The sequence below is a fragment of the Salmo salar genome, chromosome 01 (genome assembly GCF_965601325.2).
Source record: "Salmo salar chromosome 01, fSalSal1, whole genome shotgun sequence".
In the NCBI taxonomy this organism is placed as follows: domain Eukaryota; kingdom Metazoa; phylum Chordata; class Actinopteri; order Salmoniformes; family Salmonidae; genus Salmo; species Salmo salar.
The window spans coordinates 35649556-35666240 of record NC_138291.1 but is presented as its reverse complement, the minus strand read 5'-3'; the positions used below and the strand labels follow the sequence as shown (position 1 = coordinate 35666240).

The 16685-nt window shown below is 45.8% G+C and overlaps 1 protein-coding gene across 2 annotated transcripts in view; it reads left to right on the top strand.

Moving 5' to 3' along the window:
• The window catches only part of LOC106601300 (cysteine-rich motor neuron 1 protein), a 128466-nt gene that overhangs the window by 94679 nt on the left and 17102 nt on the right, over positions 1-16685 (top strand). For both annotated transcript variants that reach the window (XM_014193406.3, XM_014193409.3), the window contains exons 8-14: positions 5874-6002; positions 6655-6811; positions 12447-12568; positions 13499-13711; positions 13975-14190; positions 15463-15684; positions 16035-16223. In XM_014193406.3, the coding sequence (XP_014048881.1) occupies positions 5874-6002; positions 6655-6811; positions 12447-12568; positions 13499-13711; positions 13975-14190; positions 15463-15684; positions 16035-16223 (1248 nt within the window). The remainder of the gene's footprint in view (positions 1-5873; positions 6003-6654; positions 6812-12446; positions 12569-13498; positions 13712-13974; positions 14191-15462; positions 15685-16034; positions 16224-16685) is intronic.

Sequence of the window (16685 nt, the reverse complement as noted above, 5' to 3'; positions counted from 1 at the left end):
CATCCACAATCCTCAAACCTTCCTGGTGTTATTTTTCCCTAACATTATGCACTGCTCAGAATACCAGATGACTGTCTCCTCTATCCTCCAATGTGTTTTTCATATTGGTTTGGAAAGACCAGCTTGGTCCACACTGGGGACTAGGGCTGCATCTTGTTGCTCGTTTGTCTGGTTAGTGGAAGCAGTGAGCTTAGCGGCTTACGGAATCATAATCTTTTATTAGGCAAGTCTGTAGTATGGATTTTTGCAAAGCTATCTGGGGATGTTGCTGTGTGTGTATCTGTGAGGCTCTCTCTGGCTTACTATCACTGATGAGATTACATCTAGGGTACAAGGGACTAGTCCAGTCTAGTATGCTGCTGGTTTCTATATTACACACACACACACACACACACACACACACACACACCACACACACACACACACACAGAGCAGATATTGGATCGATGGTACTGTAGGTGAAGATCACGGTTGATTATAATCTCTTTTACCTTGGTAGCTCGGTACCATGGTTGTGGTACAATATATTCCCTTATCTTATGGATACCAGGAACACTATCTATGGACTTAGCACTGCGTCAAATGGCCTGTTACCAAGCTCGTATAGGCGCTAATCATAACCAGTCAAACCTTGGTAGGTGGAAGTGCCGATGAAACAAAGCTTCACGAGTGAGTAATTGCCAAAATCAGTGATGCAAGATACTGTATGGATACTTACTTACAGCTTAGCATCGTTAGCTGCAAAACAATGAGTTGTAAGACCCTTTTTAGCGTTAGCATGCGCTACTGTAGCCTAGCATGCTTGACCTAGCAGACATTGATATATCTGGGGTAATGAATAGTGTTTGTATTTAAAGGAGTCAGTGGATGGATGATCCAACAGGGACAGCCAGGGGACTTGGTAAATTATCCTCATATCACTTCAAATTCATATTTGCCCTCATGGGTTCTTCTCCCTCCAATTAAACAGTACACTATCGGACTATCAAATCATTTTAAAACACAATCAATGAATAACAAGTCAACAACATTATACATTACAAGCTCGACCCAGTGGATTAGTGGTGAGTTTTGTTTTCTAATCAGGATGCAAAGATCTCAAATTAGGTAGCTAGTTCCACTGGCCTGGGGTCATTTTCACCCCTGAGTCTTCTCTAATGAGGACCTGGGGTGGGTAGGAACGGGAGGGAGGGAGGGAGGGAGGGAGGGAGGGAGGGAGGGAGGGAGGGAGGGAGGGAGGGAGGGAGGGAGGGAGGGAGGGAGAGAAAGGGAACAGGGGAGGTTAGATGGATGGATGGATTGATGGATGGAGGGAGGGAGGGAGGGAGGGAGGGAGGGAGGGAGGGAGGGAGGGAGGGAGGGAGGGAGGGAGGGAGGGAGGGAGGGAGGGAGGGAGGGAGGGAGGGAGGGAGAGGGGGGAGGAAGAGAGAGAGGGAACAGGGGAGGTTAGATGGATGGATGGATTGATGGATGGAGGGAGGGAGGGAGAGAGGGAGGGAGGGAGGAAGAGAGAGAGGGAACATGGGAGGTAGGGGGAGGTTAGATGGATGGATTGATGGAGGATGAGGGCGAGAAGACGGATGCATCCTGACTGAGCACAGGAAGGACAGCGAGAGTAGAGGGCAGTGGGCCATGCCATGTCTCAATGCCTGCAGGCCCCTTTACCTCTGCCCCATGGTGGGCAGAACCGCTCACCCCCACCTCCACCCCCTCCCATTAATCTTTTATGCAGCCTATCTGCCTCTGAAGTAATTATGCGTGTTTGAGTGACCGAGCCTCAAACCTAGGGAGAGAGAGAGCCAGGTAGGGTGTGGAGGTAGGGTGCAACCCTCAGTCCTCCCACGCTAACCCAACGGCCACGCGCCTGGCCATGCACCCTGAATGGTGATATGAATAAAAACAGATCATGTGTATTTATTTTATAGACCGTATAACTGGAGCATCAGTATTAAGTAAAATAGGTACAATAAGCACAACATTGTTCACTCACTGCTATTCTACACAGTGGGATATTTGTGTTGCTGATTGTGATTTTGTGTGTGTCCTGTCCTCCTCGTCGGGGTTTTTTGAGCAATACGTTTCCAGGGTTTTTCAGATCAAAGCAGAGATAGATATAGATATTATTCCCTTCTTTGATATGCTCGTGCTCTCAAACATTTACAGCAATTACATTTACTGATAGGGAATTGAATCTCTATGGAGCATCATGTTTTAAGTCACTAGACTAGGCTTGGCTTTGATTGACTTCAATTTCAACAGTGGTTGGGGAGAGACTGGAACAGATTGGAACGGATTGCAACATGTGATTTCTCCCCAACACCTATTCATAATTGTATTCCATTCATGGATGGGATGAGTTTTTGTATGATACTGTAAGATGGGTTTTACAATGTCACTATTGGAGATATTGACCATTGTGTCTTGGTGGGGGATGAGAGATAGTCTGAGAGAGAGATAAGACAGTGAGCAGCACAGTTTAATGCATGCCCTCACATCATTATCCGTTTAATGATCTTGCTCTGCCTCCTTAAAAAAGACTCCCGACATTGGTGATGTGTAGCTGGCTACCCTTTATAGAGAACCCCCGCAGCTCACTGGTTAGGTCCTCAGCCTGATTTCCCTGCCATGTAGAATCATCTGAGGAACAATCAATGGGATTGTCTCGTCTACTGTATTTGCAACGCCAAATATTACTCTACACAATTACAATGATTGTTTTGATTGATTTACACCAAGATAGTCACCGACTTGCAGTGTGGCAGTTGCAGTAGTACAATACGTTGGCTGTTGGAGCCCGTCAGCTTTCTACCTGAGGGGAGGTCAGTCAGTGTGAGCTGTGTTGTCATTGCCATGTATTGCGTGTGTACTGGGTCTGGTCCTCTGTGTGTACTGGGTCTGGTCCTCTGTGTGTACTGGGTCTGGTCCTCTGTGTGTACTGGGTCTGGTCCTCTGTATGTACTGGGTCTGGTCCTCTGTATGTACTGGGTCTGGTCCTCTGTACTGGGTCTGGTCCTCTGTGTGCACTGGGTCTGGTCCTCTGTACTGGGTCTGGGCCTCTGTGTGTACTGGGTCTGGTCCTCTGTGTGCACTGGGTCTGGTCCTCTGTGTGTACTGGGTCTGGTCTTCTGTACTGGGTCTGGTCCTCTGTGTGTACTGGGTCTGGTCCTCTGTGTGTACTGGGTCTGGTCCTCTGTGTGTACTGGGTCTGGTCCTCTGTATGTACTGGGTCTGGTCCTCTGTATGTACTGGGTCTGGTCCTCTGTGTGTACTGGGTCTGGTCCTCTGTGTGTACTGGGTCTGGTCCTCTGTGTGTACTGGGTCTGGTCCTCTGTGTGTACTGGGTCTGGTCCTCTGTATGTACTGGGTCTGGTCCTCTGTATGTACTGGGTCTGGTCCTCTGTGTGTACTGGGTCTGGTCCTCTGTGTGTACTGGGTCTGGTCCTCTGTGTGTACTGGGTCTGGTCCTCTGTGTGTACTGGGTCTGGTCCTCTGTGTGTACTGGGTCTGGTCCTCTGTATGTACTGGGTCTGGTCCTCTGTACTGGGTCTGGTCCTCTGTGTGTACTGGGTCTGGTCCTCTGTGTGTACTGGGTCTGGTCCTCTGTATGTACTGGGTCTGGTCCTCTGTACTGGGTCTGGTCCTCTGTGTGTACTGGGTCTGGTCCTCTGTGTGTACTGGGTCTGGTCCTCTGTGTGTACTGGGTCTGGTCCTCTGTGTGTACTGGGTCTGGTCCTCAGTGTGTACTGGGTCTGGTCCTCTGTGTGTACTAGGTCTGGTCCTCTGTGTGTACTGGGCCTCTGGTAACACCAGGTAAACAGAAGCCAGGTCTTGCCACTGTCACCCCTGCCCTTGTCCCTCCCAGGCAGTCCACACACGCACACAAACACACACACACCCCTGCCCTTGTCCCAGCGGCCCCAGGGCACACGGCCCTCTGCTCCCGGCAGCTTAATTTAGCTCCCCCACAGCCAGGCCAGTGCTTTATGCATTTTTATTTCCTAATTATTATTTGTTAGGAGAGCTGGTTTCCTCAAGGTGACACCCCCTCTCTGTCAGGGTGGTTATTGTGCCAGACACACAGTGTGTAATTAAGCAAATCAAGGCTGTCACATTGGAATGAAGCCCTCTGGAGTCCTCTGCCATGCTTAACGTTTAATGCTACATAACTCACCGACACCGGGGATAGAGAGTGGGGGTGGGGGTGCTTGCTTTGTGGTCGTATGTGTGTTTTGTCACTGTTTTTGTGTGGTCTATTTGGCAATACATTCATTTTATGCCTTGAATTGCCATGCACCTGCTACTGTACCTACCAGGCAGGTTTTCAGCCTTCCCACCAGTTGTTTGTTAACAGGGATACCTTGCTTTAGCCCTAAGTCGTAGCAAGTTAATGAAATCAGAGCGAGAGAGCTCATTCTTAATTCATAATAACTATAAGTCCTGAAATGAAAACATGGAGGCGTTCATCAGACAAATAACCTTGAGGGGAAAGCAGATGGGAAAAGAGCATTGTGTCATTTTGTTACTTTTATCTGATGGGACTTAATTAAATTCGCACCTCCAGAATAATTGGCACTACGCTGTTTTCAGACAGACCTTCTCTCCCTGCCTACCTGGCCATTTTGTGTTAACCAGGAATTAATTCATCACAAAGTGACCCCAACTTTTCAGCAACACATTTGCTTGCCTTTGTTTAATTAAATGTCCTCATAGGCTTCTATTCATTTTGTTTTGAAATTGTTTCCAGTAGATTTAGCATTGTCTATGCATTATTAGCATTGTCAGAATGTTTTCTTTCTACTGCTATGTTTATCTTGTGCATCATTACATTCATTGTCTCTTGTGACAGACTAGACTGGCCAGCGTACACGTGATTTGCATTCACGAACATATAGTCTACTTCAGAGAGAAGCCACAGTTACTCACTGGTGTCTCCTCTGACCTTGACTGTCCTGTCCTCCCCCTAAATCCTCCTGGCCACCTCCTTTTCCTTCTGTCCTCCTCCCCACCTCCACCTGTCATCCTTCCCACCTCCTCCTCCTTTCTACCTCCTCTTCCTCCTCCTGTCCTTCTCTTGTCCTACTCCCCATCTTCCTTCTCCTGTCTTACTTCCCATCTCCTCCTATCTTCCTCCCTCCCCTGTCCTCCTCTTCCTCCCCACTCCTTCTTTGACTTCCTGGTCTGGTCTCCTCTTCAACCCTGGTACAACCCTCCTCATATTTATCATCACAGAACAGCACTGGTCCTGGCCCCTCCTCAGCAGAGAGGAGCCACATACAGCAGATAGCAGCCAGCCAGGCAGCCAGGGTGACAGGCATCAGGGAGGAATTTTTCAAAGCTGTCATAACTAAACCGTGTGCTGGTGTCCATGACTGTGAAATATGGCCAGCCAACGCCCCCCGATATGATTAAGTGCTGTATAATCTTTTAATGGATTCAAACAAACTGAACTGAAATGCAGACACCTCAATGTGAAGCGATATGCATTAGATGGAGGAGTGGAGGAGTCAGGTCACAGAGGGCAGTTGGTCGTGCCTTTGTACAGGATATTATTGTAGCTGTCAGGTTTTTTCAACTATTGTTCTCTGATATTTACCCACTTTAATGGAAGGTAGGTGTGGGTTTGTGGAGAAATTGCTTTTGACTCTGATGGCTCCTATTAGTCATAATGCCAGAACAAAGCTGTGTGTGTGTGTGTGTGCGTGTGTGCGTGTGCGCGTGTGCGTGTGCGTGTGTGTGTGTGTGTGTGTGTGTGTGTGTGTGTGTGTGTGTGTGTGTGTGTGTGTGTGTGCATGCGTTGTAAGTGTGTGTTGAGTGATGTTACTCAGTCGACTTACCTTCAAAGTGGTGTGTGTGATTTTTGTTGGTTCCTTCAGAGCCCACCTACATCACGATGGCGCCCCCTACCTGTCAGTCATTAGAGAACTGCTCCCTGTCAGAGAAGGACTGCTTATACGGCTTCCGACAGAACCTGAACAGCTGTCGCACCTGCCACTGCAAGACACGTGAGTACTGGGCCATATTCATTAGGGTACACAGCGGAATACGTTTTAAAACGTTTTCCAATGTAAAACGAAAATGTGCGTTTCTTATTGCACAAATCCAGGGTGTGGTGACCTTGTTTCAGTCCATTTTCTTCCGTTTGGTTCACGACGTGATTTGGTCTGACGTCTCGGTCAGTAAAGCTGTTTTGCAATATGTCTATTATTTCCTCTCACCGGATTGGTTTATACAGAGGACAGAACTCGCCCTGGGCCAATGACATTGAGACATTGTTCTCTGGTGTTCTCTCTCCTGCGTGACTGTTTCTATGACTGTACCTGTCTAAGGCCTTAAAAGGAGATGGATTAAAGGAACACTGAGGGCAGACTCAGACATCTTGAAAGGGCTTTTAAAAACAAAGATGTTTAATGTTTTCTATCCCTGCCTGTCAGAAAATAGCATTATCATAAGTCATGACTTCTGAGTTTCAAAAACAATTCCTCATTTTGAGTATCTCTCAATGAAGACATATTGATATGTAAATAATTTAATGCACCTCTAAGCCATTGCCACAGATCATAAAAGAATAAGTGGACTTTTAGAACTATTAAATGACTGTTAAGTTTTGGCTATAAACTGATGTCTGATGTGTTTCTGTCTGTGTCTTCCCTACAGGAGAAGAGCTGTGCAGTGCCCTGACCTCTGACTGTACCCTGAAGTGTCCATTCGGCCTGCAGACAGATGCCCACGGCTGTGACGTATGTCAGTGTCGCCCCAGGCCCAAGAAGTGTAAGGCTGTAGTTTGTGACAAGGCCTGCCCCTTCGGATTCATGTAAGACAGCACTTCCTTCCTTCCTTCCTTCCTTCCTTCCTTCCTTCCTTCCTTCCTTCCTTCCTTCCTTCCTTCCTTCCTTCCTTCCTTCCTTCCTTCCTTCCTTCCTTCCTTCCTTCCTTCCTTCCTTCCTTCTTTCTTTCTTTCTTTCTTTCTTTCTTTCTTTCTTTCTTTCTTTCTTTCTTTCTTTCTTTCTTTCTTTCTTTCCTTCCTTCCTTCCTTCCTTCCTTCCTTCCTTCCTTCCTTCCTTCCTTCCTTCCTTCCTTCCTTCCTTCCTTCCTTCCTTCCTTCCTTCCTTCCTTCCTTCCTTCCTTCCCTACTCCCTACCTACCTCCTCCCTCTCTCTACCTCCGTCCTTCTTCCTCTCCCGCTGTCTTTACCGACACTCTACCCACTCAGACACACTTAATAACAAACATGCTGATTCCCCACTCTCACACAATTATCATATAGTTTTCATTCCAGCGCCCCACGCTTTGAAATATGAAGCGGTTCAAAATCGGCGTCGTTTCAGAGTAAATGATGCCTACTTCTGCCAATCACTTTCAGCCGTTATAAAGCAGTAGATCTTCACAGAGCTAGACAGACTGACAGATGGTCAATAATTGTAATTGAAATCGCGGCTCCTTCACACTTATGTCACAAATTACCCTGGTTACATGCTTTGCCTGTTATGGTTAAGTGAGTTGTACTCCTAAACGGACAAAATTATATCTTTTTCCTTCTCCACAACTCATTTTGGCTAAACAGGCATTGCGTGTGGAGTTGACAGCTTCACCCAGGTTACTGATTGGGTTTTCTGTGTTGCTGTTGCACACCGTAAAATATAGCCTCTGATAGTGAAACTGAAGGGCTAATCTTCTAACAGGATGTTCTTTTAGCTTCTCCAAATGCATCTGGCCCCTAGTACCGTGCATGTAGGCTCACCGGACCCAATACACGGATTTCCATTTACACAGAGGTACATCAGTAATAAATCATTTATTACAGCTTTCACTAAGGAATCTTGTCTGCAGGTTAAGAAGGTATGCACGCACACACACACACACACACGCTCATACCTCCTATGCTTGCTGTGCATAAAAACTCACGTGTAGAGCTATAAAACAAAAGCTTTCATATACAGCACTGTATAAAAATGGACAATTACAGCACATGCCCAACAGCCATACCACCTTCTGATTGAATTAGTTTGAAAATAACAAAAATATTATAATGTGACTCAATCTCAGCCTCCATTTGATGAGCTTGTTAATAGATAATTCCCCCCCCCCCCACATCAGCTCAACTGATTTATTACATTACCATAGTTAGAGAAGCAGATTATGTGTGTCAGCGGTTCAGAATGGTTCTGGATATATGTCGAACTCACTACCGGAGCCCGAAGGCTCCTTCGCTCCCAGCCAAGTTAAAAGGTACAATCTGCAATAGTTACTGATGTTAAATGCTTATTTTAATGAATTATATATTGACTCTTGAAGAATGTAACTTATAAATGCCTCACAAGCTCATAGTACAACTGTCTTACCCCATCAGAAGCCAAAATATAAAGTTGTTTCACGGAATAGATTTATAGCGGGGCTGCTGTTTTGCTGATACACTAATTACAGTTTGTGGCTTTAAAAGGACAATCTGCATCTATTTCTGGACAAAAAAAGAATGATACATACCCATTGATTCTTGAAGAATATAACTTCATGAGCTTAGTTCAACTGTCATACCCCATCAAAACCCAAAATATAAGATTTCTTTACTCCAATGTTACTAAACAAAGTAAATTGTATGACCGGATGGCACTTTGTTTCAAATGCAGATTGCTCGTTTAAAGAAAACTGCTTCTCCCCTAGTCCCTTGTAGTAATAGTAGTACACCTTCTCTTTCATAACAGATTTTCTAGTGTGCAGCTAGCAGCTTTTCTATAAGGCCCTGGGGAGGCCGGTCCACCTGCACTATAATCCATCTGCCCTGTATCTTAACTGTGGTGTGGACCAACCAGCCAGCTGGCCTGCTAGGAATTATTATGACAGAATAGTTATGGATATGACAGAGAGTAAAACGCTTAGGTGGCAGGCAGTGTCCTGTCCACACATTTACCTTCCTATCATAAACTAAACTCTCCCTCAACAATGGTCTGTCACATACAGTAAAGGTGTTACTCGACTGGTCTGTGCCTGCATTGAGCCAATCATTGCTCTCTCTCTGTCTCTCATCTCCCTTCCTCTCGTCCTCTCTCTCCCCTTCTCGCTCCCTTCCTTTCTCTCATTCCTTTCTCATGAATGAGTGTGCACGGCGTGAATGCTTGCATCTAAGATTCTAATTTTAGATATCTATTTATGCGCCGTCAAAGTTATAGCTTACACCCTATGTTCGAGCAGCAAAGTGTTTAGTTTGAATAATTCAACGGGCCGCCATCTCCTCTCCGTACAGACTCTATTGATATTCCCCACAGCTGAAATGGCCCTTGATAGCTCCTTATCACCAAACCAAATGTGGATTGTACATGGCTGTTCCTCCTCAATCTTATTATTCATGAGATAAGAGAGTGGGCAGGAGAGGGAGGAGGGGGAGGATGGAAGGAGGAGAGGGAGGGAGGGATGAAGAGGGGGAGGATGGAGGGATAGAGGAGGATGGATGGGATAGGGGGGATTTGGAATGTGAATTTCTATTTAGGAAAGGTGCCCTGCTCTGTCTGGTCAGAGCAGCGAGCCACAGAGCGAAACGTTTGTTTGATACGTCCCCATGGTCAGTCATTTGTGCCATCTGTTGACACGCGTGTAAACACACACACACACACACACACACACACACTCTTATCTCTGTCCTTGTTTTAACTGATGACATTGGTGCTGCTTGTCATTGGCACCTAGCTGGAACGTGCACACTGCCTGTCTCTGATAGGCAAATGTTTGTGTGACTGTTTGCTATGTGTTTACCCCTCTATGCAATGACAAAAACCATGTCAAACTAATGAAACCGATACCACGGCAAACAAACTTTTGCTGTTGTAAATTAAAGCATGGCATACAAACAAACACAATGGCAAACTAAAAGTTGACGGGCGTCATCTGTAATCAGTGCTGTTGTTTTATTGAGGTGAGAGATGAAACCATCATAGCTTAATATTCTCACTTTCACTATAGACTACTGTAGCGTGCACAGTCTTATTTTAGCACCATTTTCTGTCATTCATGTTTTTTCTGTCAATTTAATGGCAAAGTATTTTGGCTATTTATTCAACTGCTATTGATGTGTGATTACCATTTTACAGTGTGATTTGGTATATTGTTTTTCCATAGGCTGAAATACAAGCACTGTTGTAAGCTGCTGCTAAAAATAAATGTAAAAAACGATGAGGGTTTGCCAGTTAGTTTGGTTTTGGCACCAAACATTTTGTTTGCGGCTCAAATCAAATATTACAAAAATGTAATACAAAATAGAAATAGTGACACAAGGGATAAATACACAGAGAATAACGAATAACAATAACAAGTAAAAATAACATGGCTAGATACAGGCAGTACCAGTACCGAGTCGATGCACAGGGGTACGAGTGAGTGTGTGGCGTCAGTATGCATGTGTGCGCATGCTATGTGTGTTTGAGGTGTGAGTGTATGACGTGTGTGTGTTGGGATGTCAGTGTAAGTATGTAGGGTCAATGCAGGTAGTCCGGGTAGCCATTTGATGAGCTATTTAGCAGTCTTGTTTAGTAGTATTATGACTTGGGGGTAGAAACTGTTCAGGGTTCTGTTGGTTCCAGACTTGGTGTACTGGTGCCGCTTGCCATGCGATAGCTGAGAGAACAGTCTTTGACTAGGGTGGCTGGAGTCTTTGCAGATTTTTTGGGCCTTACTCTGACACCGCCTGGAGTAGAGGTCTTGGATGGCAGGGAGCTCGGCCCCAGTGATGTACTGGGCCATTCTCACCGACCTCTGTAGCGCCTTGCTGTCGGGTGCCTTGCAGTTGCCGTACCAAGCGGCGATGCAGCCAGTCAAGATGCTCTCAATGGTGCAGCTGTATAACTTTTTTCAGCCTCCTGAGGGCGAAGAGGCGCTGATGTGCCCTCTTCACAGCTGTGTGAGCGGGTGTGTGTGTGGACCGTATTAATTCGTTAGTGATGTGGACACCGAGGAACTTGAAGATCTCGACCCGCTCCACTACAGCCTCATCGATGTGGATGGGGGCATGCTTGCCCCTCTGTTTCCTGTAGTCCACTACCAGCTCCTTTGCCTTGCTGGCATTTAGGGAGAGGTTGTTGCCCTGGTCTCTGACCTCCTCCCTATAGGCTGTCTCATCGTCGTCGTTGATCAGTCCTACTACCACTGTTGTGTCGTCAGCAAACTTGATGATGGTGTTGGAGTCGTGCGTGGACATGCAGTCCTGGAAAACAGGGAGTACAGGAGGGGACACCCTTGAGGGGGTAGAAACTGTTCAGGGTCCTGTTGATGGTCAGCATGATGGATGTGTTGTTGCCAACTCTCACGGCCTGGGGGCGGCCCGTCAGGAAGTCCAGGATCAGGTTGCAGAGGGAGGTGTTTAGTCCCAGGCTCCTAAGCTTGGTAATGAGCTTGGAGGGGAAAATGGTGTTGAATACTGAGCTGCATTTGTTGATGAAAAGTATAATTACAAAGTGATCACTAATGATCATTAACAACAAAGTTAAGCTAAAGAAATGTAAATGCTTACTTGATTTGTTCTCGTAGGCTGATTGTAGAGGGGTCCTTCATGTTTCCTGGTCAGAGATTGTGACAGGCAAACGGAAGGGTGTTCAAGAGCTCAACTGTGTTGTGGTTCATGCAAACATGTTGATTTTCCCGGGGGAGGAGTGAAGTGTGAAATGGTACAATGTGTTCCATGATAAAATGCATTATGGGTACAATGTATTCTTAAACCTTTCATATCCTGTTTTGGCCGGACAGACGGGAAAGTCGGGCTATACTGTAGGCCTACTTGCCCGCAGCTCATGCAAATTGCTCAGGCATTATTGAGGCTTGGGTTAGGTCAGTGCAGTGACTTATGTTGCTCTTCTTCCTATTGTTGCTCTTTGTACGTATGTTAAGCACTTTTGGAGCCTATTTATTGTCAACGTTGCCTATAAAAGCCCAAACCAATGTATTTTCTGACTCCTCACTGCAACACCCACCGTGACGGCCATTTTGGCAACCCTCACGGCTGTGATCTATAACCAGTGATGCTTCGCGTAGCCACGCTAGCTTCGTCCAGAGTGGCTCGTCATGTGGTTGCTAGCAAGCCAACAGCATGCTAGGTAGTGCTAGGTATCAACAGCCAATCTAGCAGGGGCTAGAAGCTATAGTGAGCTTCGATCGGTGTATTGCGCCGCGATATCGCTGAGTATTTGCATAAAGTTCAGCTTTCGCCCTGTTCACGCTCCCACGCCATTTTCGCATCGGCCAACGTTCCCCCAGAAACTTCGCTTTTCTTCCAATGAAAATGAATGGCCTTTGTTGTTTTATCACCTGACATCATCCCTAGTGGACATGGGCCGTCACACTCAGCAAAGGTGGATTTTATAGGCTCTCCAATTCAGATACTGTAGCATATACTATGTAAATTAGTACCTATATTATCCAACCTTGTGAATAAGTGTTAACCTCTCTCTCTCCTCTACCCCCATCAGAAAGAACAAGCATGGTTGTGATATCTGCCGCTGTAAGAAGTGTCCAGAGTTACCTTGTGACAAACCCTGTCCAATGGGCTTCCAGCAGGACGAGTTGGGCTGCCTGAAGTGCCAGTGCAGAGGTGAGTGCCATCTATTGATAACCTTTGATACTTTTGCGTACATAATTTCGATGCTGCTAATAAAATAAAAAAGTTCTCCAAACTCTCTCCTCTCTTTCCCCTGTCAGACTTGGAGAACCACTACCAGTACCTAAACTTTCTAACTATTCTGCTGTCAGTGTTTTCTTGTTTCACATATTACACCCATAGAGAGTTGTGTGGAGTAGCCTCTTGCTGCCAGACTGGCCATCTGGTTATTATTGTTCTCATCATAGTCAGCTACCTTCACCATCAGAAAGAACCAAACTTCTGTTGTGATGGATGTTGAGGGTATAGAATATGACTAAGGATGTGTCATGAAAGGTACCCTATTCCCTTTATAGTGTACTACTTTTGATGGGCTCTGGTAAAAAGTAGTACACTATATAGGGAATAGGGTGCCATTTGAGATATATTGTTACATCTTGGGTGTGACCAGATGGCAGGCTGGGGTCATCTCCTCCACACAGATCTATTATTGATACTTCTCTTGTGTTTTGCTGTGATTTGCACTAAATAATGAACTCCCTGTCAAATATTAATGAATGAGGGTTCGAAACATAGCTCTTTTAATGAGAAAAACGTTTTGAATCTGTCTTTCTTTTGAATTGGTAAAATTGGGCATCCGTCCCTGTATGGCTCAGAATCTCAGACAGGATTTTAATCAAGGTGTTTTTATTCTCTCCCTGACAATGATTTGTTCCTGGTTGGCCCCTGATCCTGTAAGCCAGTCAGTGATTGGTCCGCCTAACACTGTACACTCTTAGAAAAAAGGGAATCATAAAAGGTTCTTCAAAGGGGTTTTCTATGGGGACAGGTTCTAGATAGCACCTTTTTTCTAAGAATGTACTTTATAGTGTAAGGGTTAGGGTTATGCTGGTAGTTGTATCTCTAAAACTTGTCCTCTTCCAGACCAGGGCTCCTCGTCAGTCGCCCCGTCAGTGAAAAAGGGCTCATGTCTGTCCATGGATGGAAGACGGCACGAGAATGGGGAGAACTGGCACGATGGCTGCCGGGACTGTTACTGCCACAGTGGCAGGGAGATGTGTACCCTCATCTCGTGCCCGGTGCCAGCCTGCGACAGCCCTGCCATACGGGCTGGACAGTGCTGCCCATCCTGCCCAGGTAAGGAGCCTAAAACAAAATAATGAAGTAAGGAAAAACAACTGTGCACTTGTAGTAGTCTATTCTTAGAAAGGATAGTTGGTGTGTTTACTTGAAATCATCTTGAAGCTGAAATTCTTCTGAAAAGATATTGCCGATTTTCCCATCTTCTTCATTGTTTCATAGTAGATACTGTTGATAATACAGTACATACTAATGAAAAAGCTGTTTCCAATATGTTTCACCTTTGACCCTGTGCTCACTCTTCTGTTCTCCTCCCTCAGATGAGCCCAGCTCCCACAAGCCAGACCTGGGGGACTCGTCAGTGTGTCTGGCCCCGGGGGGAGAGTACTTTGTGGAGGGGGAGACGTGGAACATCGACGCCTGCACCCAGTGCACCTGTCACAGTGGGCGTGTCCTGTGTGAGACAGAGGTGTGCCCGCCCTTGCTCTGCCAGAGCCCAATCAGAACCCAAGACTCCTGCTGCCCCCACTGCCCAGGTGAGTTTGAGTAGCCGTTGGTTATTCAAGTTGGCTTTGAAACACTATGGGTCTTTGAGTCTCTATATACAGTATCTGAGTCTGTGTGGCAACTATAACATTATTTAAAATAGAGAACGGCAGCCTTATCATTATGCTTAAACACAGCCTAAACCCTAAGCCGTATATATATATATATATATAAGGTAGAGACGAATGTGAAGGGGGATAGTGTCTCAAGATTGTCTTAACTGAGGTCCTAAAGTAAATTATAGCTGCACAGACCTGGCATTGAGAGAGATGCTATTGTAATGTTTACTATTTTCCTTGTCTCTATTTCCAACACAACAATACGGCTGCACAACGATAGTATGCCTGGCATAACAAACTAGAGAGGGGTGGCCTGATGTGTGTGTGTGTGTGTGTGTGTGTGTGTGTGTGTGTGTGTGTGTGTGTGTGTGTGTGTGTGTGTGTGTGTGTGTGTGTGTGTGTGTGTGTGTGTGTGTGTGTGTGTGTGTGTGTGTGTGTGTGTGTGAGAGAGAGAGAGAGAGAATATGTGCATAATGCATAAGTTATGGAGCTCGAGACATGACTAGTGCATAAGAAAATGGAGACATAGCAAACCAAACATGAAACAGACAGGGGTGCTTTGGGCCTCTGTCAGAGTAAAACAGTGTAACAGCACAGAGATGCCTGGAAGGCCACCAACTCAACTCTCACATGGATATTTTTGTTCGTTTCCATCGCTTAAAGATGTACTATGCAGAAATCGCTCCGAATTTTCTGGTTGCTAAAATTGTAATAGTTCACCTAATTTCAGTTTGTGACAAAACAGGCAAGTTTAGTGTAGAGAATCATTGTACCATCTAAACCGCTGGGAAATATATTTTCCTTAACCACAAATATTGTAGTATAGAAATAGTGCACATAGAACAGATCTACCGCTTCTTAGACTTGCTTTCATTGAGAATGACAGATCTATAACTCACATTTCTATGTGAATTTGGTCGGGTCGCCCAAAAAGTTACATATTGCATCTTCAAGCTGTTTGTTTGAGATGTTTTAGCTGAATATACCAAAGACGCAAAGATGAACATTCTACCATTTGAATGTCATCAATATTTTATGCCCTGGAATCCAACCCATGTATTCTTGTCAGGTGAACCAGTTCTTAGGTGCTCTGTTGGCTTCCAAGAGCTACAGTCACATCTAAAGAACACATCTTTGAAAGCATACCTGACTGAGTGCAGTCAGTTGACCCTGACTGTGTGTTTGTCCCTCTCTCCTCTATAGACGAGCCCATCACTCCCCAGTCTCCCAGTAATGACAGCATGCCCAGCTACTGCAGGAACGAGGAGGGAGACATCTTCCTGGCAGCAGAGTCCTGGAAGCCCAACACCTGCTCCAGCTGTGTGTGTCTGGACGGACAGATCAGCTGCTTCTCAGAGTCCTGCCCACCCGTTGGCTGTAATAGGCCCGTGCTACGCAAAGGACAGTGCTGCCCCTATTGCCTCGGTATGCTGCACACACACATGCAGGGACACACACACACACACAGATAATTGGACCTACCTGGGTTAGGCGTTAAGGTTAGGTTAAGGGTTAGGTTAAGGGTTAGGTTAGGGTTAGGTTAAGGTTAGGGTTAGGTTAAGGTTAGGGTTAGGGAATAAATAGGATTTTAAATGGGAACAAATTGTTTGGTCCCCACAAGGATGGTAAAACAAACGTGTGTGGTGGCGTGCATGTGTGTGTATGTGTGTCTGCATGTGTGTATGTGTTTGCGTGTTTACTGAATGAGTATCTTCCATATGTTTACCTGTCCCCAAGGTTGATCCTATTTGATCTTCTCCCGTGTCTCCTGACAGATGCCACACCGCGAGCCGTGTGCCACTTCAATGGGAAGACATATGCAGACGAGGAGCGCTGGGACATAGACAGCTGTACACACTGCTACTGCCTTCAGGGACAGACCCTCTGCTCTACTGTCAGCTGCCCCGCCCTGCCATGCCACCAACCCACCATAGTGGAGGGCAGCTGCTGCCCCATGTGTTCAGGTGTGTGTGTGTGCGTTTGCGTGTGTGTGTGTATTTGTTGCCGTTCACTCTCATTGCCTCTAATGAATTCCTTCCCCCTCAAACATACAGTACACATACGCGTACGCACGCACACACACACACACACACATTCACACTCCCTTGCAAAATTTGAATTGTCTGGTCATCAATATTACCTAAGCAATAAGGCACGAGGGGGTGTGGTATGTTGGCCATATACCACAAACCCCCAAGGTGCCTTATTGCTATTATAAACCGGTTACCAACATAATTAGAGCAGTAAAAATAAATGTTTTGTCTTACCTGTGGTATACGGTCTGATATACCACGGCTTTCAGACAATCAGCATTCAGGGCTCGAACCACACAGTTTATAATGCTATTAATAACATAGCATTGTTGAATACTCATTTCTGATTGGCTTGAAAGGCATTCTAGAGAATGCATTATTTCCCTACAACAC